Consider the following 27,371-nt stretch of genomic DNA (forward strand, 5'->3'; position numbering starts at 1 on the left):
CTACATGGCACGAGGCTGCCACAAGGGCTGGAGGATGCCACAGGGAGACCCTGCCTGGCACACAGCACTGGTTGCCCCCAGCTGCAACAGGCCCTGGGCTTGCTCTATGATCAAAGACTGGCTATCATGATTTCCACCACCAGCTGGGCTCCCAGCATTCTGGTCCAGGACAAATGTTCAATGCTTGCAGGCAATGTCAGTGCCCAGGGACACAGTGGCCATGGCTGTGTAGGACACACTACCACACTGGCTGCATGTGAGCAACGGGGCAGCTCTTCTGGGGGCCCACGGGCTAGCAGGGCTTAGCTCCCTCCACAAGATTAGAGGATGAAAGCAGAATTCCAGCCATGTCCTAAGTGCTGCTGCTGCTGCTCAGCACCATCCTGGGGGTGTTTTGGAGCCCAGGCTGCTGTGAGGCTCCTCCACTGCAGCTGGGGACATACAGCTAGATGCAGTGTTTCTGCAGGATGACAGGTGTAGGTGTCCCCTCTCCATGTGCCTACAGCAACCACCCCTAGGACTGAGAAAGCCACCAAGGAAATGGTAACAAAATAAGTTTTATTCTGCTTTATCAAAAGAACTTAACACTGTGCATGTAAACTTGAACATTCTATCGACTTTCCTTAAAGAAGGTGTGACTCCAGTGGCTGACCCCTTGAGTCACCCGAATCACCTTTTTAACAGGCAGAAAAGAAACAGTTCAATGCCACATTCCTGGCTGCACTGGTGCTCCTGCTCTGCAGCTCCCACCTTGGGGAGAAGCAAAGCCTCCTGCACACCTGCTTTAGATGTGGTGGCTGAAGAAGCAGAGAGGTGGAGGAGGCATCTCCAGAAGGCACTGAGCATCACACGTTACTGTGGACTTGCAACCACAGGAGCATCCCAGGTGTCCCTCAGCCCACAGGGGTAGGAGGTGGCTGCTGCCTACCCAACCAGAGCAGGATGACATTTCCCCACTAACAGCAAAGCCGTGCCACCTGGATGGCTGCAGGGAAGCTCAGATCCAAAGGAAAGCAGCCTTTCCTGCAGTGGCCTGGAAGGCTTTCCTGGTCCCTGCACATGGGTCTTGCTCTGATGCCTGCAGGAGCACTGTGAGCTGCCTGGTTATTGCTTCTAGTGGTTCCCCTCACTTCTTGTCTCCAGGCTGGCAAAACGTACCCTGTCCACCCAAGCTGATGCCAGCAGTGGGCAGTGCCCAACCCCAGAGAGGACCACCGGAGGACAAGTCTACATCTTTAGGCACTTTCAGGAGTGCCTTTGTTCTAAAAAGCCTGCCTTCATCCCCAAACTCAACCCAATTGGCTGCAGCAAGGCAACAACACTAAGGAGGTAGAGGGTCAGAGAGATTAACAGGCTCCTCAAAGCCCTTCCCACAGGAGAAAGGGGACCTTGAACGTCAAACAGCACTTCCAGGAGACATTTCAAACATCAGCAGCTGCTCTTCACCAAGAGGGCAGTTTGCTCTACCCTTTGGCAGCTGAAGACATGACCCCCCCCCCCCCATGCAAAAGCTGGGCTCAAGTGTTCCCCTGGGATCTGCAAGGCACAGAGCTGTGCCACAAAGCCTGCAACCAGGTGTGCTCAGTGAAAACTGGAGAAACCTCCTGGCAGGAGCAGTACCCTGCCTCTCATTTTCAGAGCACAAGGATGTACCCTCACCCAGGACCTCCCTGGAAGCCAGGATTGGTGCTCAGTACCTTCAGCTGGCCTTTCACTGGAGCAGGGTACTGCTTCCTGGCTCCTGCCATGGCTGGGTTTGATGAAAACCTGGAGCAGGGCACCCACTGGGCCTTGGGAGCTTGCAGACAATTGGAGGAAAGACCAACAACCAGCTGCTAAGCCCCACAGCCATGCATTACCCAAGCTGGCCAGCAGTGAGGAGAGGCAGGACCAATGCATCCCTGCTCTGTCCCAGTGAGAGACCAGAGGCAGCTTGGGCAGGGGCTGAGACAGTGGGAGTCACCCTATGCCACCAAGTTTCTTTGAGGAGAGACACTGCCACCCTCCAAGTCAAGCTACGCAGGACAGGGAACAGCACTGGAAAGCCTGAAGGCGACACAACTCATTTGGAGAAATCAGCAGAGGTGAAGTTCAAGCTGTTGTTTTAGACTCTTCACCAAGGCAGAAGCTAAAGCCCTTGCTGCAGATGGCCTCAATGCCAGCACTAACGGGCCAAGTGCCCAGAGCGCCCCAGGGCCACAGTGGTGCTGTCACATGGGGAACAGCGTCACAACACAAGCTCTTGCCAGTTGTTTCCCCAGCCACTGTCATCTGGGATCATGGCAGAACATAACAAGCAACAGGTCCTAGAAGCAAGCATGTCCTCACAAGCAAAGAGGAGGGTGGAGAAGAGGAAAGCAGGTCATACCAGCAGATCTCCCCCCTGAGCACACCTCTCTCACCCTGCAGTGGTCCCCAGGGAGCAGAGGTTGGACAGATTCCAACACTCAGCAGGTGTAAAGCTCCTCCTGACAGCACTGCTTGCGAGTCAGAAGCCCTGTGATGCCACAAAGCCTGGCCAGTGCTGAGAGGACCAGCGACAAGACACCACCACAGCTGTTCAAGGACTCATGAGGCAGGTCCCACTTCTTGGAGCGATGGCTTTTGCACCAGGGAGCAGCAAGGCCTCCTCTGCTTTGCAGCCAAGGTGTCAAGTGTCTGGTCTGCTGCAGAGTGGAGTCCTCTTCTCTTCCCCTTCACTCTTGCCCTTCACTTTGCCAGCCAAGCAGAGTAGTGGAAATTCAGCCCCTTTTCCCTGGTGGAAAGACCTACGGGGAAGCTGGGTGCTGAGGGAAGGTGTCCCAGCTCTGTTCCCAACCAGCTGCTTGGAGGTGCTCCATGCACTCTGGGATCTGATGCAGGGTGGAAGATGAGACCCAGCCACCCACCTGAAATATGTTCCAGTCAGTCACATGTGGCCAGCACGAGGCTCTTGCTTGGAGAGGGGGAGTTAGAGAAGTCATTTAGAAGTTGCTTGCTCTGAGTTGTTATCTAGTGCCACTGCTTACAGGAAAGATGATTATGGCTATTCAAATAACCTACTCCACACCAAATCACTCTGTGGCCAGGCCTTGCTCAGACCAGGAACATGCAGCCTCCACTGGCCAAGGAAAGCCCATTCCACTGGAGTCCTTGAGGAGAGTTAAGAGAAGCGCCGGTAGAAACCTGCCTCTGAGTCCACCAAGGCGAAGCTTCATCAGCAGGATGAAGGAAACCTCTTGGCTCAGGCTCAGCCAGGAGCTCCGGGGAAATGATGAATATGCAGCAGCACAGCCCTCAAAGCCACATCTCCTGCCTCCAGAGTAATGCTTGCTAAATAATTGCACCTACTGCAGAAGGCTTTCCTGGTGTCTGTCTTTTAATATTCCAGTATAGGTGTGTTAGTACAGGATTATCCCTCATTTGGAAGCACCAATTTAATAAGGGAAGAAACAGAAGAGGCAGAGAACTTGCAACATGTTGCTAGAAGAAAATCACCCCAACTGCCAACTATACACAAGATGTCCATGCTGCATCTGCCCTACCAGCCCAGGGCAACATCCTCGTTCACAGCTGGGCTAGCTGTCAAGCCACACTAGCTAGCTTTCCACCTCCCTCAGCTAGTGCTTTCTTTTGCTCTGAGGTGGTTTTCTCTAGAGGTCTCTGGGGCCTCCTGCGAGGGAAGGCTGGTTTCTTGGGCAGTCCCCAGATTGGGTTGCTGGAAGGCACAGGAATCCAGAAACATGTTAGGGATGCGGTCCCCAAAATACAGCTTGCTGTTGGCAGATATTGCCTGGTATTTCATGAGTTCCAGATACTCAGGGGTCAGTTTCAGCTACAAAAGAGAAACCAGACATTGTAAGATAAAACCTTCTGGGCCCCACATCATAGAATCATAGAATTGAGGGGACTTCTGGTGATCATTTGAGTCCAACCCCCCTGCCAGAGCAGGATCACCTGGGGCAGATCACACAGAAATGTGTCCAGACGGGTCTTGAAAGTCCCCAGAAGAGCCTCCACAACCTCTCTGGGCAGCCTGTCCCAGTGCTCTGTAACCCTCACAGTAAAGAACTTTTTCCTCATGTTGAGGTGGAACTTCCAGTGTTCCATCCAGTTTGTGTCCATTGTCCCTCATCCTATCACAGGGCACCACTGAGAAGAGACTGGCCCATTCTTGACACCCACCATTCAGATATCTGTAAACATTACATTTCATCTTGGGCAGCTGCTAGCTGGGATGTGAGCTGCTGAATCCACTGGTTTTCCAGTGCTGCCCACTTGAGCCCAGCCTCCTGTACGGAGGAAAAGAGCAAGCAAGTCCTCTTCTGACCACCTTTCAAGTGCTCACCTTGTTGGAGTCAGCCAGCTTCCGAGCAGTGTAGAACTCTGCATCAGCTTTTGCTTTCTCTCTTGCTAGGAATGCAGCATCTAATCCCAAAACAGAGTGCAAAGAGGAAAATAATCACAGAGAATTACAGAATCATCACGGTAGGAAAAGGACACTAAGATCACTGAGTCCAACCGTCAACCCTGAAAACCCTCCATGCCCACTAGAGCATGTCCTGAAGTGCCACCTCTACATGTTTCTTGAATCCCTCCAGGGATGGTGACTCCACCACCTCCCTGGGCAGCCCCTTCCAGTGTCCAACCACTCTTTGGGTAAAGAAATTCTTCCTAATATCCAGTCTGAACCTCCTCTGGTGCAACTTCAGGCTACTTTCTCTGGTCCTGTCATTATTCACTTGGGAGAAGAGCCCAACTCCCACCTCCTTACAACCTCCTTTCAGGGAGTTGTAGAGAGCAATGAGGTCTCCCCTTGGCCTCCTCTTCTCCAAACTAAACAATTCAAGAAGCTTTAGCAAGTCAACAGCCGCAGGACATCGAGCACCGGAGCATTTGTCCCATGTGGAGGAGCTAACCCAAACGTGCTAGTGACACAGCCTGGCTATGTAACTCCACTGGTGGCTTCTGAGAGAGGGACTTGCACTAGAGAGGAATGACCTCAGTGCACAACCTTGCATTACTGCACCTTCTGTTCCAGCTCCGAGGATCCTTCCCCCTGCCACCACCCTTAGCTGGAAGATGACCTCAGCAGCACAGTTACCTTCGATCTCAGAAATTCGCTTCTCTGTTTCCTTCTCCATAATCTTCTGTTGATAGTGAATCCTGGCCACCTGAGCAGCCTTCTCTGCCTCTGCAATCACAACAGGCTCAGCTCAGACATCTTCTCAGGGCTTGAGCAGCAACACCCTGACCCCAGCACACTGGTGGCAGGACCTGCCACCTGAGTCACTGGCTCTCTGCTGCCTCCCCTTCTGCTCAGCTCCTGCAGTGCCAGGTTCTCCTCCAAGCAACAGTTACAGAAAGAAAACACAGTGCTGATGTTTCCACAGCTGCACTACTTAATGTCCCTTTTACAAGCATGAGTCCCCCTGACATAAGGGGACTTTAAGCCCAAACAGTTCCACTGGCAGAGCTGCCACCTCTTGGCCTGCTGTAGGACAGAGGTGTTGGCTGCTCTGCTGCCATGGGCAGGAAGGTGGGACACAGACAGAGCAGTAAAAACACTCATGTTTCCCAAATGACTGCTGGTGCAGCCTGGCCATGCCTCCTGCAGCGACCTGTCACTGAAGCAAGACAAGGTCCTACCCCAGGTCTGAGGAGGATGCAGGAATGGAAATTCAGCATGGCCCCCATCTCCCAGTACCCCAACTGGTGACGCACCAATGAGCGCTTTCTTCCGGTCTGTCTCTGCCTCCTTCTCGACTACCTTCTGCTTCTGGGCTGCAATCAGCAGCTTGGTCTTCTCAGCCTCCCTGCAGGATGAGAAACATGATCACAGGGAAAAGAGCAGCTCTGCAAATCACGGTGTGAGGGCCAAGGGTAGGAGCTGCCAGCATCACAGCCCCATGGCTGTGGAGACCAGTGCTGCCCTCAGTGTCCACGGAAGGGACTGTTCCCCTTCTTTGGCTCTGATGTAAGGTGCTATATGCAACACACAGCCTGAGGCCCCCAGGGACACAGCCCATCCCTGGGGACACAGCCCATCCCAGTGCCAGCAGATAGGGCCCGAAGCTGGGGGGATCCCAATCCCTGCAGATGCCTCAGTTCACCCAGACATGGTCCACTGGGACCTGCCACAGCTGTGGCACTGGCCCTGCTTTGAGAATGGGCTTGGGCAGAAGACCTCCACGGGCACATATGAGACTAATTCTGCATTGCTGGAGGGGAGCTCACAGGTGAGAGATCAAGACCCCTGAACCCTGAATCATAGAATCCCAGACTGGTTTGGGTGGGAAGGGACCTTAAAGATCATCTAGATCCAATCCCCTGCATGGGCAGGGACACCTCCCACCAGCCCAGGTTGTTCCAAGCCCCATCCAACCTGCCCTTGAACACTGCCAGGGATGGGGCAGCCACAGCTTCTCTGGGCAACCCGTTCCAGTCTCTCACCAGCCTCACAGTGAAGAATTTCCTCCTAATGTCTAACCTAAATCTCCCCTCTTCCAGTTTTAATCCTCTCACTACAAGCCTTTCCAAGTCCAGTTTATAAGTCTCCTGTAGGTTCTTTACAGCACATCAGTGTCCCCTCTACAACAAGGAGCAGGAATGTAGCCTTCATCCAGACTAACAACCATCTTTGTGACAGGTTCAAAGGCTTCAAGGTCAAGAGCTACGGAAATGGGAGCAACAGAAAGCACAAGTGCACCTGGCCAAGCACACACTGACCAGAAGCCCACCTCTCACCTTCTGAGCACCAGGAAGAGCTTTCTAAGGGCATTATGTCTGTACTGGACCCTAAAAAAATACAATTAATACAATGTCATGTTCAGCCACTCACATGAGCTCAAAATTCCTTCGGATAGCTTCTGGGATTTTGGGTTTGGTCACACGGACAGCCTGTGGGAAAACAAAAAGGGAGTGCACTTGATTAAACATTTTAATGTGAGCTGCATAGAAACATCTTTGCCAAACCAGCTGTGGTGCTCTGGACATCTCCACATTGACCCATTGACCGAAACCCACACCCTCCTGTGCCACACAGCTAAGCACAGCCATGCTCACAGAGGTGCCTTACATTTGTGTTTTCTGTATCTGAACTTTTATGGCACCTCAGTGACCAAGTAAGGCCTGTAGAATAGATGGCTGAAGAGGTCCTCCACCCTGGTTACAAGCAGCTTAATTCTCCACCCCAAGGACTATTAAAACATCACCAAACAACACTTCTCAAAGTACTGCTCAAGAATGGGGCTCACCAAGCTGATGAAATCAAACTACAACAGCAAGACCAGAGGCAGGGATAGGAGGTCAGGAATGGGTTTTCCAGGAGAAAAGCTTGCAAAAACCACCACACAATGAGAGACACAGCAGTGAGGATAGGGGAGAGCAGCAGAGCATGGGTGGGACATGGGAACTCCTGTTGGATGCAACTGCAGACCACCAAGGGTGATGTGCACTGTGACACTAACACCACAGCCCAGGGACATGCGACAACCTCCAAACTGCTCTGGGTAGGACTGTGAAACACCACAGAACCACAGAATCTACACTAGTTTGGGTTGGAAGGGACCTTAAATACCATCTAGGTCCAACCCCCCTGCATGGGTGGGGACACCTCCCACTAGACCAGGTTGCTTCAAGACCCATCCAACCTGCCTGAGGATTACAAAGAGGTTGTGCAAGCAGCTAGGGATCAGGTCAGGAAAGTCAAATCCCAGATGGAATTAAATCTCAGCAGGGATGGAAAGAGCAGTAAGAAAAGCTTCTATAGGTATGTCGGGGATAAAAGGACAAGCAAGGAAAATGTAGGCCCTCTCCTGAAGGAAACAGGAGACCTAGCTGCTCAGGATATTGAGAAGGCTGAGGTTCTCAAGGACTTCTTGGCATCAGACTTCTCTGGCAAGTGCTCCAACCTCATCACAAAGGCCACAGCAGGTGAAAGCAGGGACTGGGCGAACGAAGCATCCCCCACTGTAGAAGAAAAACAGGTTCATGACCATCTAAAGAACCTGAAGGTGCACAAGTCTGTGGAACGTGATGGGTGCAACCATGGGTCCTGAGGGAGTGGGGGATGCAGCTGCTGAGCCTCTGTCCATCACACTTGAGAGGTCCTGGTGGTCTGGTGAGGTTCCCACTGACTGGAGAACAGGTCCCACAGCCCATTTTTAAAAAGGGGTAAAGGAAGAGCCGGGAACTACAGGCCAGTCAGTCTCACCTCTGTGCCCAGCAAGATCATGGAGCAGATCCTCCTGGAAGCTCTGCTGAGGCACATTGAAAATAAGGTGATTGGTGACAGCCAACATTGCTTCACTAAGGGCAGATCATGCCTGACCACTTGGGTGGCCTTCTATGACAAGGCTACAGAAATGGTGGATAATGGCAGAGCAACTGATGACATCTATCTGGGTTTGTGCAAGGCATCTGACACTGTCCCACATGGCATCCTGGTCTCCAGACTGACAAGGCATGGACTGGACAGAGGGACCACTCAGTGGATCAGGAATTGGCTGGATGGCCCCACCCAGAGAGTTGGATCCTGATGATCTTTAAGATCCCTTCCAACCTTAACCATTCTATGATTCTGTGATTCTATGGGGCAGCCACAGCTTCTCTGGGCAATCTGGGCCAGTGTCTCATCACCTCCACAGTGAAGATTTTCTTCCACGTGTCTACCCTAAATCTTCTCTCTTCCAGTTGAAAGCCATCAACCCTTGTCCTCTCACTCCCTGCCCTTGTCCCAAGTCCCTCCCCAGCTTTCCTGGAGCCCCTTCAGGCACTAGAAGGTACTCTAAGGTCTCCCTGGAGCCTTCTCTTCTCCAGGCTGAACACCCCAACTCTGCTGCTACTCTGAACATAGAGAGCAGATTTATGGAACAATGGACAAGAGCATTCTGCAGTGGAAGGAATTTCCTAAGGTCCTACCAGGCACAAAGCCTTCCCAAATCCCTAGAAAGGCAGCAAGCTTACCTCACCAGCCACTGCAGAGAGTGAAAGGGACGGTCTTTCTACCTCCATAATGATCCCTGCCCTGAAGACTGATTTCCAGAACCTCTTCCAACATGGGCAAAGATTCCTCTGCCAACAGGAAAGCTGCCACCACTTTGAGAATCCCCACTAGCTGCTTCTTTTTGAAACCAATGGTTCAATCTATTTAAAGGTGAAGTTGACTTCAATCTACTAGATAGAAACACCACTGTACACTGTAAATGTTGTTAACAATCAAATGTCAAGGCATTGGGAACCTGCTGGGACCAACTGGCTGAGCAACAGCTTTGCAAAACAAAAAGAGCATGAAGACATCAAAGGAAAAGCTGACTGTATGACAGCACCTTCTCCCTGTGGCCACGAAGCCCAGACCCATCCTGAACTACACTGTCCAAACTCAGCAGGAGGCTGAAGGCAATTTTTATGCCCCTCGACTTTGCACCAGGAAGGCTGCATCTGGATACTGTACCCAGTGTGAGGAAGCCCCTCGTAGGGATTCCAATAAAGTGAGAAGTACAGTTGAAAGCCACTGAGATGGCAAAGTAAGTGCTGCAGAGCATGGGAACAGGCTGATGGTCTGGGACTTCTCTCCTGGAGATCCTCCCCCTTGCACGTGGGCGTGATATTTGCCTATTCCCAGTTTTTAGAGACCTCCCTTGGCTACTGCCATCTTCCAGAGATAAAGAGAGCAGCTTCATGATGGTGCAGGCCACCAACTCAGCACCCTGTGATGCATCCCAGCTGATCCCACAGACTTGCGTGTGTCCATTTGCACAGCTGTCCTCCACCATGAGTAATGTTTCACCTCAGCACTCTGATGCTAGGTTGAGGAACGGGGAGGCCCCAGGGCAGACCTTGCCAGAAAGAAGTCAAAGGAGGTGTTGAGTACTTCAGTATTTCCACTGTGACCTCATGGCTTCCTTGGCCTTCCCTTTGCTGTGGATGCACCTCAGAAGCCCCTTGTGATGCCCTGCACAGCTATCATGAGGTCAAAGCCCAGCTGAGCTTTGGTTCTCCTGTCACCCTGCTCTCAGCTCAACTCACTTTATTCCTCCCTGCTCATCTATTCCTACTCCAACTTTTCTGAGTTTCCGTTTTGCTGTTCAGCTCAGTCAGGAGGTCCCTGTTCATCCCCACTGCTACCAGACTTTGCTTCTAAACTGTTTCTTCCTTGTTTCTAAAAGGTGCAGAAGAGCATCTTCCCCAGTCAGCTCTGCTCACCAGTGCCAAAACCTGTGTTCAACACCCTTCAGAAGCATCCAGCATGGCTTGCACCCAGCCCTGCTGCCCTTCCAGAAGACTCTGAGGTGGTCAGAGACCTCCATGAGTACTAGGGGCTCTAATCATGAGGCTTCCTCTAGTCTTCTACAGGCAGCTTTACCTACCTCGTGGTACTAACTGGGTGATCTGCAACAGCCAAGGACCATGTGGTCCTCCACATTGGTCCCATTCTTACCTAGATTGGCTCTTACCTGAGCTGTCCATCAATCACCCCAAAGTGAAGCTCCACATGATTAGGGACAGTCCTCTGCAGGCATCACAACCCTGCTGCCTCACCTCAGTTCATCCTCCCCAGAGAGCCTGTACCCACCCACAGCAGCACTGCCCTCCCATCAGGTGTCCCACCAGGCCCCAGTGCCTCAGGTTTGTTTCCCAGGACGTGTGCTTCTGTCCAGCCACCTGAGACAAGTCCCAAGGTGTGCTGCTTTCCCCAGGGAAGTGCAGACGCCTCCTCACTACGACACTTGTCACTAGACACCTCTTACCATCCACTGGCCTCCACTTCTCTTCAGGCTGTTGGTCACCCATTCCAGTTAAGAAAGGAAGTTTTGCACTGAGCAACTTGGAGGACTTGTGAAGGCTTCATATACAAGAAATAGTTTTCATAAGCTTAGAAGTAAATGCTGTAAATTACCTCTAACAGCATCTTTTCAATAACTGAGCTGTTTCCTGTGTCACTCCTTTAAAAAACAAATTGTCAGTGATCTCTGAAGTACTCAGGAATGCAAATGTGCTCTTCAAGAGGAGAACATCTTGCCCAAATCCAGAACTATTTCCATTAGAGGCCACAAAACAATTACATTCTAGGTACAGTTAAGTTACACAGCTGCATGAGGAGAGTTTAAAGAAACCTGAGGTCTTCACTGAAGGAGCAGGGTATCTTCTGACAGGGGACACAACAACATGGCAGAGTTGTATACTGAGGGACAATTTTACAAGAGATGAAGGTGCAGCTCTGTTTTGAGAGGGACCAACAGGAACACGAGGGCAGGATCACACTTTCTCCTAGAGAGGAACCACTTTTACCACAAGTTGTGGGACCTATTCAAACTGCTGGTCTGGTGAGCTCAGTCAGGACTGATACAGGCAAGATAGCCTTCAACTTCCAACCAACAGGGAGGGTTTGGCAAGCCAAACTGAGGTGGGACAGTGTGTGCTGAAGATCAGATTCAGCTCTGCAGTTCCCATCTCTCAGCAGAGAGCTGTGAGCTTTGCTTATGCCCTTCCATACCCTGCGATCAAAAAGGGTCATCACGTTATGAGGATGATTTTGATCAATGATGAACTTTTGTAGGAAATCTCTCTGTGATGCACAGCACAAGTTAATCTGGATATTTGGAAGACTGGTGCCACCTCAGCTTCTCTGTGATGAGACACTGCCTGTGGGCCACCCTCATCCAGACAGAGCAAGCCAAGCATAAAGGAGCCACAAAGCAGAAGGCAGTTTTAAGAAAAAGATTTTCTTGCTCTTTGCAAATTAAATCCAATACCTGCAGTCCTGTGGCATGAAAGGTCCTTTTCCCTAACCTGCAGGTCTTCTCCTAACATCCAACTAGTGTCTAGAAGTAGTCACTGTCACATGGACAGTCTTCAACTGATGAACCTCAACTCAAGGCTCAACTATTTCAACTATTTGGAAAACCAAAGCAAGACACCTCATCAATTCAGCAAAAGGTGAGCAAATCTGAGGTGGGAAAAGAATTATCTTTAATAGGAAATGAACCTACCTGGATAGTGAGACCTGGTGCCATGACATTGAGATCCTTCTGCAGGGCCAGCTTCAGATTCTCATCTATCTGATCTGTGGTTGGAGGACAAAAGAGAGACCAGTTAGCTTAGCATCATTTCTCCTACAGCTTGTGTGGCAGAGCCAGCTGGCCTTGAAGAGCAAGTATCTCTATGGTGTAAGACAGAGGTGCTTTCCCATGTGCAGATGTTGAAAATCAAAGAAATGTGACTTGTTCAAGTTACATGGGAAGTGATGTATGGATATATGATGAGCTGGATTCTAGACTGCACCTCCAGCACAGTCATAGAATCCCAGACTGTTTTGGGTTGGAAGGGACCAACCTAGATCCAACTCCCTGCACGGGCAGGGACACCTCCCACCAGCCCAGGCTGCTCCAAGCCCCATCCAACCTGCCCTTCAACACTGCCAGGGATGGGGCAGCCACAGCTTCCCTGGGCAACCTGTTCCAGCGTTTCACCACCCTCACACAGAAGCTGTAACACATTCCACAGCAGAAGAGGGAGATGCCCCAACCCCCCCCACTCACCAAACAGCTCGATGTACACCTCCTGCAGGGTGTGGGCACTGCAGAACTGATTCAGTTCATGGTGAATTTTATTGAAGATCAAGGTCTTATCGTAGTCAGCAGTATAGTTTCTCACAATGTCATACACTGAGGAAGCAAGAGGGTCATCAAATGTCACCATGAGATTTACTGCTTTCTGCAGCACCACAACCACAGAATAACACAGTTCTAGGCTATGGGGAGGGGAGTGCAGCACTGGGACAGGCAGGTGTGGCAGCTCCATCCTTGGGAGGCCTCAAGACTTGACTGGACAAAAACACAGCTGCCCTGCCCAACTGCTGGGAGGGCAGGGATGTCACGAGAAACTTGCAGAAGTCCTTTCCACCAGTGCTGCTGGGATTGCAATGCCTGCCCAGGGTACACGTCCATGGGAGCAGACACCACTGTAAAGTGAAAACAAGACTCATTCCCACAATTATAACATTAATTCACCCTTCACTGCCTCAGTCACATCTGTATCTTCATTAAGCCCTGCTAAAAAAGCAGCTATGTGGGTCTTTGTTTTGGCAGCTGGTGAAATAAGGAGGTATGAGGCTCTACACAGGCTTTGCCTTTGGAAGTCTCCCAGGAGCTGAGCTGGCAAGAACCTGTGGCCTTTCTCCCGTGTCTTTAGCTGTGACAGGTGGTCTTCTCTTCAAGAAACATGACTGCTTGAGCACCAGCCACATTTCTAACCATGCAGGGGAAATGCAATCCTAGGCTTTCTTTTCATCTCTGCAAACCTGATGCTTTTTGGAGAGCTCACAGACACCTGCATGAAACAGAGAGCTACAGTGCTGGGAACCATAAGGACGCTGAGACACAGAAAATGGAAGCCTTGCTAACCAAGACAGAGAGACTCCAGGAGGAGTGAAGCCAGTCATGGAGACACTTGTTGGAACAGGATGGAAATACCTGCATATGGTGCCAACTTATTCACAACTTCTATTCGGTCTATGTAGATCATAACACCACCACTGTAAGCAAGAAAGAACATCAATGAATTACTATTGCAACTGGTAACACTGGACTATATTTAAAACAAAGTAATCTTTTTCCCTCTTTAATTCTTAATTCTGCATGTGTGCCCAGGCATGTGCAGTGGTGGGAAGCTCCAGACACCTCATCACAAGAGGCCTGCAGGCAGCCCTCTTCCCAAAGGATCAGCCAGAGAAAAGGGAGAATCAGAGGCTTCTTTATCCCAGCCTCTGCTCTTACTGAGGCTTTCAGCAGATCATGCTCACCCCTAGGGAACTGTAGCACCAAAAGCACCAACTCTACAGTGAAGGAAAAAACCTTCATTTTTACCGTGTCCAGCTCTGGAGCACCCAACAAAAGAACGACATGGAGCTCCTGGAGCAATTCCAGAGGCCATGAAGATGCTCAGAGGGCTGGAGCAGCTCTGCTATGGAGCCAGGCTGAGAGAGTTGCGGTGTATCAGCCTTGAGAAAAGAAGGCTCCAGGGAGACCTTAGAGCACCTTCCAGTGCCTGAAGGGGCTCCAGGAAAGCTGGGGAGGGACTTGGGACAAGGATGTGTAGTGAGAGGACAAGGGGGAAGAGGGGAGATTTAAGTGAGACACTAGGAAGAAGTTCTTCCCTGTGAGGGTGGGGAGACCCTGGCCCAGGTTGCCCAGGGAAGCTGTGGCTGCCCCATCCCTGGCAGTGTTGAAGGGCAGGTTGGAAGGGGCTTGGAGCAGCCTGGGCTGGTGGGAGGTGTCCCTGCCCATGCAGGGGGTGGGACTGGATGATCTTTAAGGTTCCTTCCAACCCAAACCATTCTATGATTCTGTGAATTTTAGAGTTTAAGTCTCTCTCCAGCTTATTTTTAAAGCCATTTTCTCCTCGGGGCAAAGGTACATGGCAAGCAAGAAGCTTCAGCAGTAATTGCTTGGAGACATCTGATGCAGACCTCTTATGGTTTAAGTGGCCCTGGCAAGTTTTTGACACCTATAAGAGGAACTAGAGAGAGGGTCTTTAGGACCCTGAAAAACCCAGGAGGGTCAGAACAGGGGTGGTCAGGATTCCCTCCCACTTCCTACCATGCTCTAGAAAAGCCAGGAGAACCAGAAGCTCAGCTCCTTTTTACTGCACCATCTTCCTTGCTGCTGCTGCTCAGAGCCATGTCCTCTCCAGAATTCAACTCCACCGGGTGCTGTGTTGACCCCCTCTTCTGAGGCAGCCTTGCCACAAGGGACCCTCATGCACTTATTCCTGCCATCATCAAGATTAGTTTTTTATCTTTCTGGATATAAACCTCACACATTTCCAACCTGAGCCTCTCGGGTGTCTGAACTCCAGTCTGGCCTCCGTGACAGGCTCAGTTTCTTATTCAGCAGATCTTCATCTCTGGCATTTGAAAGCAAAATCTGCAGAAACATCACCTAAGCTTGCCCGTGTCTGGGCTCTTTTAGAAAAGGTGTCTCTGACCCCACCTGCTTCTTAGCAACCTACAAGCCAAAACCATCAGTGATGGACAGAACTTGCCTGCTGGAAGGGACAAGCCGGCAAAAAAGAGATTTCACAGAATCATCCTGGTTGGAAAAGACCCAGAAGATCATCAAATCCAACCATAACCTAAATCCACCAACCATAACCTAATCAACCTGTTCAGTGCTTAAATCATGTCCTTAAGCACCACATCTGTATTTCTTTAAAACGCTTCCAGGGATGGTGACTCCACCACCTCCCTGGGCAGCCCCTTCCAGTGTCCCACCCGTTGAGTAAAGAAATTCTTCTTAACATCCAGTCTAAACCTCCCCTGGAGCAGCTTCAGTCCATTTCCTCTGGTCCTGTCATTATTCACTTCGGAGAAGAGGCCAACTCCCACCTCCCTACAACCTCCTTTCAGGGAGTTGTAGAGAGCAATGACCAGACCTTCCACCAGCTTGGTAGCTCTTCTCTGGAGCTATTTGTGGCTAAGGAGACCTATTTCCCAGTGTTCTCCATCTCACTTGTTCTGCACTATAATTGTCCCACCACCTCCAGTAAAATGCCTATATATGGTTGCAACTGACATCCAACAATATCACAACTTCTAATCCTCCTGATTTGTTCCAGTCACCTTATGACACCTCCACCAGATGAACCCCTGGCTCCAAAGCTGGATCAGCCCCTGGCCCATGCAGCCTTTGAAGGACCATGGTGGAGCAGATGTGAGCCTGGAGCCTGTGAAAGACTCTGATTGATTCACTCACTGGAGTCGTTGCCATTTGACACCAGGCAGGGGACCAAAAGACACTGCAGGCATTTCAGGAGAACTTTGGAAGCCTCCTGCATTTCAGGCTTTGGCTTATGAAGGGCCAGAAGACAAGGGAAAAAGGGGCCATAAAAAAAGGCAAAGGGTTAACGCTCATTGCTAGAGCTGCCCACAAACAAGATCAGAGCAGGTTAGGCAATCAGAGCGTGGAAAAATAGGGCCTAAAGGTCAGACATCAGAGCAGGTCAGGCAATCAGAGCGTGGAAAAATAGGGCCTAAAGGTCAGACCTGGTGTGTCTGGAGCTACAGGGATTGATGCAATATATCCACCTGCAGTATTCATGACCCATTTTTCCCCGTGACTGGCGCTGTCCCAGGCCAGCATTCCTCCAGCTCTGAATCTGCCAGCCATCTCCAGCACCAGACAACTCACGCCTTTGCTAATGGCAATAAGCAACATTACTGCTCAGTCTCCTGGCTATTCACTGTTTCTTACCATTCTAAAATTTTTTATTTAGCATTATTTAGCATTTTAATAAATATTTAGCATGAGTCTAAGTTGATAAGAAAAATGCTCCTTACCTAATTCTTTCATGATATTTGCATGACACCATTTAAAAAACCCATTTCTTGAACTCCATGGTGAATATATTTGTGAGTATATTAATTCTCAATGAATTATTTCTGTCAGTCCTTTGGATTATTTCACTCTCCTAAAACTAGTTTGTTGAACTGATTTTTCTATTGGGTTTTGGAGCTGAGCAGACCTTCCAGGAAGAAACTGCTAAACTTTCCAGGGAACTCTACAGGTATTTTCTTGTTGGGGAAAGCCAGAAATTGCAGACACCAGAGACAATCCACAGCACAGAGCAGGTACAAATTCCACCTGCTGCAGTTAAATGGTTTTTGTCTCTGGAGTGACAGCTGTTTTATGAAAACCAGTCATCTGGTGCCAAAGTATTTTAAACCTGTATTTAATGTATTCAGTTCATGCTGTTGAGTATAAAGCGGGTAAGGAGGGAAGAAACTGGGGCTTGGACACCCACCCAGCCATTCAGAAGCTTCCTCATGTAGATGAGGAAACAGGAATATGGATACAGTGGAAGAGAAACACAGTCCTTAAAATCTGGAGGTTTAACACACATTTACAGACATTTAAACTGTTTAGGATCTATTCTTGTAATCAACTTCAAAACAGAACAGTGAAATGTCACATTTGATCCATCTGTTATTTATAAGGTAACGTTTTGTTATGGAAATGTGGATCCAAAGCTTTGGCATGGGAGCAGCTGCAGACTTTGATTCCAAACACAGCATATCTAAAGGCTCCTGCAGCAACACCTTAAAAACGGACAGGGCTACTGGGACCTTTGCTCTGAAGTGTATTCAATTATTAACCAAGAATTGCTTCACCAACTGTTTGGTGTTTTAAAGCATGTTTATTACCTGTAACTTCCCAACCACCTGTACTGCCCAACTGAAACCTGCTGAAATGCAACAGGAACTGAATGAACCAACTCTACTGAATTAAGCAGAATACTTAGCTCCTAAATCACAGACATACAGAATGGTGGAGCCTGGCAGGGACCTCTGGGGGTCACCTTGTTCCACCTCCCTGCTCAAGCAGGGTCAAAGCAGCATGGTTTCATTCTCGTTGTATTAGTATGGCAAACATGGTGAATCATAGAATCATAGGGGTTGGGAGGGACCTCTGAAGATCATCCAGTCCAACCCCTGCTGCAGCAGGAACACCTGGGGCAGGTCACACAGGAACGTGTCCAGATGGGTCTTGAAAGTCTCCAGAGAAGGAGCCTCCACAACCTCCCTGGGCAGCCTGTCCCAGGGCTCTGTCACCCTCACAGCAAAGAAGTTTCTCCTCATGTTGAGGTGGAGCTTCCTGTGTTGTCACTTGGTGCCATTTCCCCTCGTCCTGTCACAGGCACCACTGAACAGAGACTGGCCCATTCCTGACACCCACCCTGCAGGTATTGATAGACATTGATAAGGTCCCCCCTCAGTCTTCTCAAGACTAAACAGCCCCAGGTCTCTCAGTCTTTCCTCACCAGGCAGATGTTCCAGTCCCTTCATCATCCTTGTAGCCTCCTTTGGACTCTTTCCAGTAGATCCCTGTCCCTCTTGAACTGGGGAGCCCAGAACTGGACCCAACACTCCAGATGGGGTCTTATGAGGGCAGAGTAGCGGGGGAGGAGAACCTCCCTTGACCTGCTAGCCACACTGTTCTTAATGCACCCCAAGATACTATTGGCTCTCTTGGCCATGAGGGCACATTGCTGTCCCATGCATAACCTGTTGTCCAGCAGGACCCCAAGGTCCTTCTCCATAGGGATGTTTTCTAGCAGGTCAACTCCTCATCTATATCGGTGAAGATTCAGCAGAAAGCTTTGCTTGATCTGTTGAGAAAGGTATGCTGGAGAGCAGGACACCATCCCTGGCCCAGAGATGTTTACAACTTGCTGCATGTGAAGTATTGCTCCTCACATGCTACTGCAGAGCTACCAGTTTTCTTATACTCTGCTCACTTATTTTTACCTATGCCATTTAAAAGATACGAACCTGGAAGATCAGGAGTCTTACCCCACCTTCCTATAATGACTGTTTGCTTGACCGAAAACTCTTCACCCAACCACAAAGGCATGGCCGCAGCACTGAGCAGTGCTGTGACCTCCAGAACCTCCTGGAAGAGGTCTGAGATCTGGAACTGAAGCCAGCCAGGATTCACAAGATCTTTGTGGTAGTATTTAAGCCCAACACACGTCTGATCATTTCTTATACGAGTAATTCTAAGAGCTCATTTCAGTTCCAAGGGCTAAACCAGATAAAAATTCACTGCCTCATTAGTGTTGCCACTAATATTCAGTTTCTAATTTCAACATGATTGTTACATGTCATCACTCAAGTAATTCTGACTTATTTTTTTAAAACACAAATACTGAGGATCCTGAAGATAAAGACAAGGAGAATCACCAGATTTGTTTTGATCCTTAAGAAACAGGTTTTACGTTGTGAAGGAACCAACACAATGAGATATGCAGCCCAGCTCAATTATCCTCTCAATCTGCTACTGCTCTCCTTGTTAGAACTATACACATCTGTGCTGATATAAGGATCATCTTAATTATGGAGCGCGCAAGTGCCACCCATGCATGGGCTTCTTCTTTATTCTGTCTCACTCTTAGGACAAATGTCAACTCCAAAAATGACCAAATGATTCCAGGAGACTCCTCAGTTTTGAAATGACCCATCTCCCACTAGAAGGATTCCCATCCACCACTTCCCTTTGCCAACTGCTGGGGTCAATATCTGTATTAGCCACGATTCAGGCTTGAAATTCCCCCCAGCAGAGGACAGCCCAAAGCACAAGCAATGGAAGAAGGGGAGAAAAATCAAGAGACTATCACTAGAAAAGCAAAAACCTTCAGATGATCAATTCCACGAAAAGCAAGAGCACTCCCACACCTCCTGTGTACAAGTGTGATGCATGTGTCTACGCTGGGGGCTAATTTTACAGTATGTGCCTCTCCTCTTCAGCCTCTGTCACAGCACTGCACATGACTACATGACAAGAGTGCATCTGCCCACCACCAGAAGAAAAATGAAGAACATACCTTGTCCCACAAGGCACATTTTTCACTTCATCAGTCTGCAACGTAGTCTGAAATAAGAAGACAACCCGTGTTGACCAAACCTCTCCATTCTCCAGGATGATCATGTTGTGCCCAGACCCTCATACCATGACACAGGAACATGGAGCCAAAAAGATGTCCTCTGCCTCCCTCCTGACTTTTGCAGGTGTGTGGAGAATCACAAAATCATGGAATGGTTTGGATTGGAAGGGACCTTAAGGATCACCTAGTTCCACCCCCCTGCATGGGCAGGGACACCTTCCACCAGCCCAGGCTGCTCCAAGCCCCATCCAACCTGCCCTTCAATACTGCCAGGGATGGGGCAGCCACAGCTTCTCTGGGCAACCTGGGCCAGAGAAGATGGACTTCTTTTCCTCTTGTCTTCTGGGAGACAGACAGGCAGCTATGCTCACCTCCCTGCTCTCACGTCCTGCAGCTGTAAGGCCTGCAGGTCTTCTGGAGCCACAAGCTCAGACTGTCCTCCCAGAGCACAGCATCTCCTGTCCCAAGCAGCACACATGCATGTTGTGGAGATGCCACCAAAAGGGTACACCTAAGGCAGAAGGAACCAGGGAACCAGAGCTGCTGCTCTGACTATGATACTGCTGATTCCTTCTGCAAACACCAGTTGCCCAAGTCACCCCCATCCTGCAACATCCCTCCTGCCACTTCTCCCACTCACCCTCTTCCAAGGCAAGAAGATACCAACCTGCACGGATTTGAATGTGGTAATGAAGGGGAGCATGATGTGGTAGCCTGGTCCACTTGGGCTGCTTAACAGGGCACCACCCCTACAGAAAGCAAGAGAAACAGGGAAAAGGATCAAGCAACTGGGCAACAGTAAGTGCTGGCTTGGAGAGCAAGCAAGTGCATTCAAATTGGCAGGAGTCACAGCTGTGGTGGTGTAAATTATCCTACTGACCTGCACCAAATCAGCCACCAATTCCTTTACAAAGGGGCTGACTGCATATGACCTTTGTCTGCTGCAGCTCAACAACCCTATGCTTCAGTTCTGGCAGCCCTGGGCTTGTAAAGCAGGCAGCTCTTGCTACATTTTTGCATCACTGCAACATGCAGAGAGCTTATCACAGAATCCCAGACTGCTTTGGGTTGGGAGGAACCTTCAAGATCATCTAGATCCAACCCCCCTGCATGGGCAGGGACACCTCCGACCAGCCCAGGCTGCTCCAAGCCCCATCCAACCTGCCCTTCAACACTGCCAGGGATGGGGCAGCCACAGCTTCCCTGGGCAGCCTGTTCCAGTGTCTCACCATCCTCACAATAAACCTTCAAGAAGATGCATTTTCCTCTCTAAATACTTCATTAGCAACCATGGAAAAATCCAGCAGTTCAGAATTCCAAAGGCATTCCACAGAGTCTCCTCCCCAAAGCACAAAGAGAACCTGCAGTCTTTGGTGGGGACTGGTAGGTGGCTAAAGAACAGGAGAGACCACAAGAGACTGATCCCTGCAGGGCAGAACAGACTCAGCACACATAAAAGGTAAAAGGGAGAAAACTGGCCCATGCTGGTGAATGTGAAAGGTAGAAATGACGGGGAAAAAACCAGCAGAAACGGCAAAAAGTGCAGACAGGTTGGTATGGAATTTCTCCATTTATTACAATTTGAAGCAAAATGTGGTCAGGAGGTGGCACTGAGTGTGACCACTTGCTGTTGGGGACTGCCAAGGAGTTGCTCTGCAGATGCTGTTCAGTGGAGCTACAAGCCTCAGATGAAACCCACAGAAGAGTGGGGGTTGGAAGGGACCTCTGCAAATCATCCAGTCCAGCCCCTCTGCTAGAGCACGGTCACCTACAGTAGATGCCACAGGAAAACATCCAGAGGGATTTGGAATGTCTCCAAAGATTCCACAGCCTCTCTGGGCAGCCTGTCCCAGGGCTCTGTCACCTTCACAATAAAGAAGTTTTCCCTCATGTTGAGGTGGAACTTCCTGTGTTCAATCTTGTGCCTGTTACCTCTTGTCCTGTCACTGGGCACCACTGAAAAAAAACTGATCCCATCCTCCTGACACCCACCCCTGAAGGATTTAGAAGCCTTGGTAAGATCCCCCTCAGTCTTCTCTAGACTAAAAAGACCCAAGTCCCTCAGCCTTTCCTCACAACAGATGTTCTAGTGCCGTAATTATCTCGATAGCTCTTTACTGTCTCCTCTCCAGCAGTTCCCTGTCCTTCATGACCCGGAGAGTCCAGGACTGGACGCAGCATTCCAGAGGCGGCCGCACCAGAGCAGAGGAGCCGGAGAACCTCCCTCGACCTGCTGGCGACACTGCTCTTAATGCAGAGCAGGACGGCACCAGCCCTCCTGGCTGCGAGGGCTCGCTGCCGGCCCGCGGGCAGCCAGGACCCAAGGTCTCCTCCCCCGAGCAGCTCTCCAGCACGTCACCCCCGTTGTGCTGATCATGGGCTTGTTCCTGACGAGGCACAAGGCCCCACGCAGCCCAGAGCCGGGGAGGACACTCAGTCCAAAGCCACAAGCTCTGGGGCTGCCTGCGCGACAGCCCTGGGACACCGGCGACAGCCCTGGCGGTAAGAGGGGGTGCCCGGGGTCCCCAGTACCTGTAGTACACGGCCAGGTGTCCCTCCTCGACCCTGTGGATGGAGCAGTACAGCAGCAACGCCAGGAGCCCCGCGGCCGCTGCAGCGACGGCCCCGGCCTGGGCCATGCTCATCCTCGCATCGCCTGCGGGACACGGAGCGTCACCCGCGGGAGGCCCCGCGCCCCGCGGAACATCCCGCCCGGGCCCCCCCGACATCCCGCCCGGGCCCCCCGGGACATCCCGCCCGGGATTCCCGGGACATCCCGCCCCCCCGGGCGCTCCCGCCGGGACCGGCCCCCCCCCGGTCCGGCCCCCCCCCCCCCCCCCCCCCCCCCCACCTTCCGCCGCGCGCCCACGTGCGCCCCAGGCCTCGCGCCCTCCCCGCCGCGCACGCGCACCAGCCCGAACCGCCGCCGGGGGGAGGGGGGAGCGCGCGCCGCCCGGCGCCTGCCGATGGCGTCATCGCGAGCAGCGACACCGCCCCGCCCCCCCACGTTGCCTAGCAACAGAGCCAGACCCGGCAGCCAAAGCGCCCCCGCAGCCTCCACAGCATTTATTGCAGGTAACTCTATTTTAAAATAGTATATAGAATCTGTACACTGATTGCGACACACGTGAAGAGGCGGGAGGGGCGGGGAGGGGGCGCAGGGGCTCGGCCCCTCGGCAACCGCCGCCCTCTCGGCCCTCCTCCCCCTCCCGCCAGGCCCGGCCGCCCTGCCCGAGCGCTCCGGGCCCCGGGACGGCCATGGCTGGTAGCCCCGGGAGTGCTCGCCACAGGTGCGTCTCTGACAAGCAGTTAACTTGTTTAGTTGAAGGCCCGACAGGGCAACAGCCTTGAAAATGCTGGTTGTTCCTGCCAAGAGTCTATCCGCTACTGACCACCACCTTTGTCATCAACATCCTGAAGGTTTACAAAGTACAGGGTGGACCACCAGTCCCCTCTGGTGCGTCACATCCAAGGCTGCCAAGCTCACTCTCAGCACGAAGGCACTTTGCTGATAGCAGCACGGCAGCTCCTTGGGCTATTTCAGCCAGCTCCAGTCAAAACTCTGCAAAAAGAAGCAAGAAAACAACTGAAATTTGTGGCTCTGAGGAACCTGGTCTAGTAGGAGGTGTCCCTGCCCATGCAGGGGGGTTGGAATTAGATCATCTTTCAGGTCCCTCCCAACCTAAATCAGTCTGGGATTCTATGAAGAGCAAGAAATGGCTGTTGACCATGGAATTTCCAAGGTGGTGACCAAAGGACACTCAGTATCCAGTATCTCTCATCCTCCTGATCTAAGTACATGAAAAGTAATCTCACCACTTCACAACTCAGCTTGCCCTTGATAGAAAATTCCCCAAACTTCTAGCAGTGCTCAGGCACGTTATGGACGGTACTCCATTTTGAAATCCCACTTTGTGCCTGCAAAAGCCTTCCACCAGGGTTCTTAGTGCACCACAGGACGTGGCGGTAGTGCAAAAACAAATGAGAAAGAACGGCTCCAAGTCAAACGTATGCAATAAAAGGTTCTTATTAATTCCATTTCTCCATTCATTCTTCAATCCCCACTAGTAAATTTTCATTTTATCATCCCAAATAACTTAGTAATTCCAGTTCACTCTTTATTATTATTATTACTCACCAACATAGACCATGAAAATGTTTGGGAATTAAAATGTTTATGAATTGCAAGAGCTCAATTTCATCAATCACCTCAAGCTCCGCAACCCTCTCTCTGTTCCATGCTATTTCAGAAGTTAAAGCTTCTTTAGCCCATGAGAATGGAAGTTACCCCAAGGAGACCTTTAGGAAGTGTTTTGAAAACCCAAGTTACAGCACATCAGTGGACCTTTCTTCTTTACAGGACTTCAATAAATTTGTGAGACAATCTCATGCCAACAGAAGCTACACTGACTCTTCTCCATTACAAACAGGTCAATATACATGCCTAATTGTCCTTTTCTCATCTTTATACAGGTGCTTCTATGATACAGCCTCTAAAAGAGGCTCTCAGCTGCTTTTAAAAGCATTCTGTAGTACTCTTCCATTCTTCTGGTAACCAGGCTCTTTTGAGCAATTAGTAGAGTCCAGGAACTGAGCTTCAGATTCTGTCAAAACATCTGGGTAATAATTGGGTGACCTGGGTCACTTCTTGCCTATTTCAAACACCAACTGAGCAAAGGACTCTCTGAAGCCCCACTTCTGCCACAAGAAGAGCTTCTGTTCATGGTCAGGAAAGGGCTGTGGCTGAAGCTCTCAGAGATCAGGTCCCCAGGGGGTTTCATCAGACTTACCATCACACTGTTGCTCTGCTCCCGTCTTGCCTCCTGCAAAATACTGCTAAAGAGTTCGAGGTAATACAGATTCTCTTCTATCACGTGGACAAAATTGTCCCTGCAGAGAAGGGAAGGCGTAAGGTGACAGATTCAGCACCAACTTCAAAAGGCTCTGCACTGGGGAAAACCAAACCAAACGAAAACCACACACACACACAAAAACCCTAACCCACGACAAAACCCAAACATCCCAAAAATCTAATTTATAGGAGTGCATTATAACTGTAGGAGCTACCATAGGACACAAAAACGTGTTGAAGTGGCATTCTGCAGATCCCCACCCTAGAAGTGTGGATTTGCTCTCTTTGGCTCCAGAGGAACTGCTCAAACCATGCTGAAACTCAGCAGAACCTAGGAATTAGCTGAGGGGGCTGACATTACTGCCCACTCCCCACAAAGTTTGAATCTCTTGGCTCGCTGTACAGTGAAGTCATGGTTCCAGGAGGAGCTCTGAGATGATCCAAAGGCACCTTGCTCAGGAAAGCACCTATTAAAGGGTGCTCACCCCACACTGCTCAGAGGCAAAAATTCTCCTGCAGCAGCAGATGGAAAAGAGGAAGTGGAAAAGGTTGGTCAGGTTACAGATAAATCAGCTGACTTCCAGCAGAAGCCTGCTTAGAAGATGTGGGTCTTCAGGACTTAGGTCTTCCCCTGAGCACCACTCACCAAAAAGGAAGAGATGGCTGAATGGTTTGATGCCCACATTCACAGCCCAAACAGAAACAGCACTGCTGCGTATCAAGGGCTGAGCAGTCTTTCTGTTATGCTGACTGGAAGTAAAATTGCTAGTGAAAAAAAGAAAAAAACCTCTTCAGGTCCTGACCTCTTTCTTACCCAGGTGGGAGTGTCTGAGAGAGGGGCCTTGATAACTAAATCCAACCCCACGACAGAACAACACGAAATGCAAGAAATGAATAGCATAGTGCTAGCTGATGGAGATCATCAACTGTAGCTGAGAGTGGCCTGTGGACCAGAGAGTTCAACCTAATTCCTGATTTTTTAAGAGCATTAGCAACGTTTGAGCTACTGAAACTTTAGTGGAAGAATGAAAAAACCCAAACCAACAGCTACTGAACCAGAGGGATTGCTTAGTGCTGACCTTCAGAGATCTGTTTGAATTACAACTTCTTAAAATCACTGAAGCTCTAACAAGGACTAGGTATGGTCTGATTTATTCTCTGGAACTTGCACCAGAGCCTGGGCATGAAAAGAAACTGCATTTTGGGTCAAAATCTCATTGCTGCCTTTTGCTGTTGTATGGCCAGAGGCAAGTTAGAACCATACAATCATAGGGGTAGGAAGGGACCTCTGAAGATCATCCAGTCCAACCCCTGCTGCAGCAGGAACACCTGGGGCAGGTCACACAGGAACGTGTCCAGATGGGTCTTGAAAGTCTCCAGAGAAGGAGCCTCCACAACCTCCCTGGGCAGCCTGTCCCAGGGCTCTGTCACCCTCACAGCAAAGAAGTTTCTCCTCATGTTGAGGTGGAGCTTCCTGTGTTGTCACTTGGTGCCATTTCCCCTCGTCCTGTCACAGGCACCACTGAACAGAGACTGGCCCATTCCTGACACCCACCCTGCAGGTATTTATAGACATTGATAAGGTCCCCCCTCAGTCTTCTCAAGACTAAACAGCCCCAGGTCTCTCAGTCTTTCCTCACCAGGCAGATGTTCCAGTCCCTTCATCATCCTTGTAGCCTCCTTTGGACTCTTTCCAGTAGATCCCTGTCCCTCTTGAACTGGGGAGCCCAGAACTGGACCCAACACTCCAGATGGGGTCTTATGAGGGCAGAGTAGCGGGGGAGGAGAACCTCCCTTGACCTGCTAGCCACACTGTTCTTAATGCACCCCAAGATACTATTGGCTCTCTTGGCCACAAGGGCACATTGTTGTCCCATGCATAACCTGTTGTCCACCAGGACCCCAATGTCCTTCTTCATGGGGCTGCTTTCTAGCAGGGCAACCCCTCATCTATATTGGTGCATGGTGTTTCTTCTCCCCAGGTGCGGGACTCTGCGCTTACTCTTGTTGAACCTCACCAGGTTCCTCTTTGCCCAGCTCTCCAGCCTGTCCAATTTCATATCATCAACAAACTTGCTGAGGATACACTCCATCCCCTCATCCAGGTCACTGATGAAGATGTTGAGTAAGACTGGGCCCAGCACTGACCCCTGGGGAATACCACTAGTCACAGGTCCCCAGCAGGTCTCTGCACCATTGATCACAACTCTCTGGGCTCTGTTGTTTATCCAGTTCTCCATCCATCTCACTGTCCACTCTTCTAACTCACTGAAGTTACTGAAAACTCCAGTCAGGAGCTGAATAACGTTGCCTTTAGAGATGGCCCAGTATGCCAAAACCCTCCCTGCCCAGCACATCCAAACCCCATCCCACAGGATATGGTGAAGACCCATGCAATGGAGACTCCAGTGGCGGAGGACAGGATTTCAGAGTGCACACACACAAACTGGCTCCACAGATGTCTCTGCAGTGACCTACTTTCCCAACAGCTCTTACCCATCCTCAGGAGTTGCCACAGATGACAGAGGGTGAGGCACGCTGCCCTGTGGGAGCCAGGTGGCTGCTGGAGTCGAGGCTGTCCCTTCCAGGCTGGAGCTCACCAGTGATCGAGAAGAGCTCTGAGTCTAGAAAAGAGAAATTCATCTGCTGTGATCGACAAAGGGAGAATTAAAGCTTAATTGTGTACACAAAAGCTGTGATTAAACATAAGCCCTCCTTGTACCACAAACACGTCTAGGCCATGACTAGGCAAGTCAGCTGAGACAACCTGCTGCAGGTTCTGCAAACAGCTGGCACCAAATGACCTTGCAGTTAAGCCACCCAAGGTGAACCTGGCATGTCTTCTACCTTGAGGGATTAGGAGGGAGTGCCATGTCCATGCCCAGCAGCAACCCTCCTGATGGGGGAAAGACAGGACATGGTTCCTGTGCTGCCCTTGAATGCAGGCATGTGGAAAGCAGGAGACTGCTTCAGCTATATCATCATTGTACTTGATGCAGGAAAAGCAGTGTAGTCTTAAAACACCTTCAGCTAAGAAGGAAACCAGCTATTTTGCTTTTGAAGCACCAAAATCATGACAGGTTCAATACACCAGGCT

General features: G+C 50.4%; 2 protein-coding genes across 25 annotated transcripts in view; both read right to left on the reverse strand.

The window, feature by feature from the left end:
• Positions 1-541: 541 nt before the first annotated feature.
• On the reverse strand, positions 542-22,186 carry ERLIN1 (ER lipid raft associated 1). 2 transcript variants are annotated; one of them, XM_051618686.1, is made up of 11 exons: positions 21,955-22,186; positions 20,090-20,171; positions 19,363-19,409; positions 13,455-13,516; positions 12,522-12,647; positions 11,973-12,046; positions 6,821-6,879; positions 5,704-5,795; positions 5,084-5,173; positions 4,328-4,407; positions 542-3,814 (listed from the first exon to the last, which is right to left on the reverse strand). In XM_051618686.1, exons 1-11 carry the CDS (start codon positions 22,149-22,151, stop codon positions 3,596-3,598), a joined length of 1,128 nt encoding a protein of 375 aa, XP_051474646.1. In that variant the 5' UTR covers positions 22,152-22,186; the 3' UTR covers positions 542-3,595. The 2 variants fall into 2 exon arrangements, with proteins under 2 accessions (XP_051474646.1, XP_051474647.1); XM_051618687.1 differs by lacking the exons at positions 19,363-19,409; positions 21,955-22,186 and having other exon boundaries at positions 20,090-20,169.
• Positions 22,187-22,466: 280 nt separating this feature from the next.
• CHUK (component of inhibitor of nuclear factor kappa B kinase complex) overlaps positions 22,467-27,371 on the reverse strand; it is a 33,476-nt gene continuing 28,571 nt past the window's right edge. For all 23 annotated transcript variants that reach the window (XM_051618684.1, XM_051618675.1, XM_051618683.1 and 20 more), the window contains exons 19-21: positions 26,771-26,898; positions 24,213-24,312; positions 22,467-22,984 (exon numbers count right to left, since the gene is read on the reverse strand). In XM_051618684.1, the coding sequence (XP_051474644.1) occupies positions 22,958-22,984; positions 24,213-24,312; positions 26,771-26,898 (255 nt within the window). In that variant the 3' untranslated portion in view covers positions 22,467-22,957. The remainder of the gene's footprint in view (positions 22,985-24,212; positions 24,313-26,770; positions 26,899-27,371) is intronic.

This window comes from Apus apus, chromosome 4 (genome assembly GCF_020740795.1).
Source record: "Apus apus isolate bApuApu2 chromosome 4, bApuApu2.pri.cur, whole genome shotgun sequence".
Taxonomy (NCBI): Eukaryota; Metazoa; Chordata; class Aves; order Apodiformes; family Apodidae; genus Apus; species Apus apus.

What these genes read in the sequence shown, in the direction of transcription:
- ERLIN1 (XM_051618686.1), bottom strand. Translation starts at nt 22,151, where the DNA reads ATGTCGGGGGGGCCCGGGCGGGATGTTCCGCGGGGCGCGGGGCCTCCC. An exon ending in AATGTGCCTTGTGGGACAAG is followed by an intron (nt 13,517 to 19,362) that starts GTATGTTCTTCA and finishes TCTTGCTTACAG; the next exon opens with TGGTGGTGTTATGATCTACA. An exon ending in CGAAGGAATTTTGAGCTCAT is followed by an intron (nt 5,796 to 6,820) that starts GTGAGTGGCTGA and finishes CTCATCCTGCAG; the next exon opens with GGAGGCTGAGAAGACCAAGC.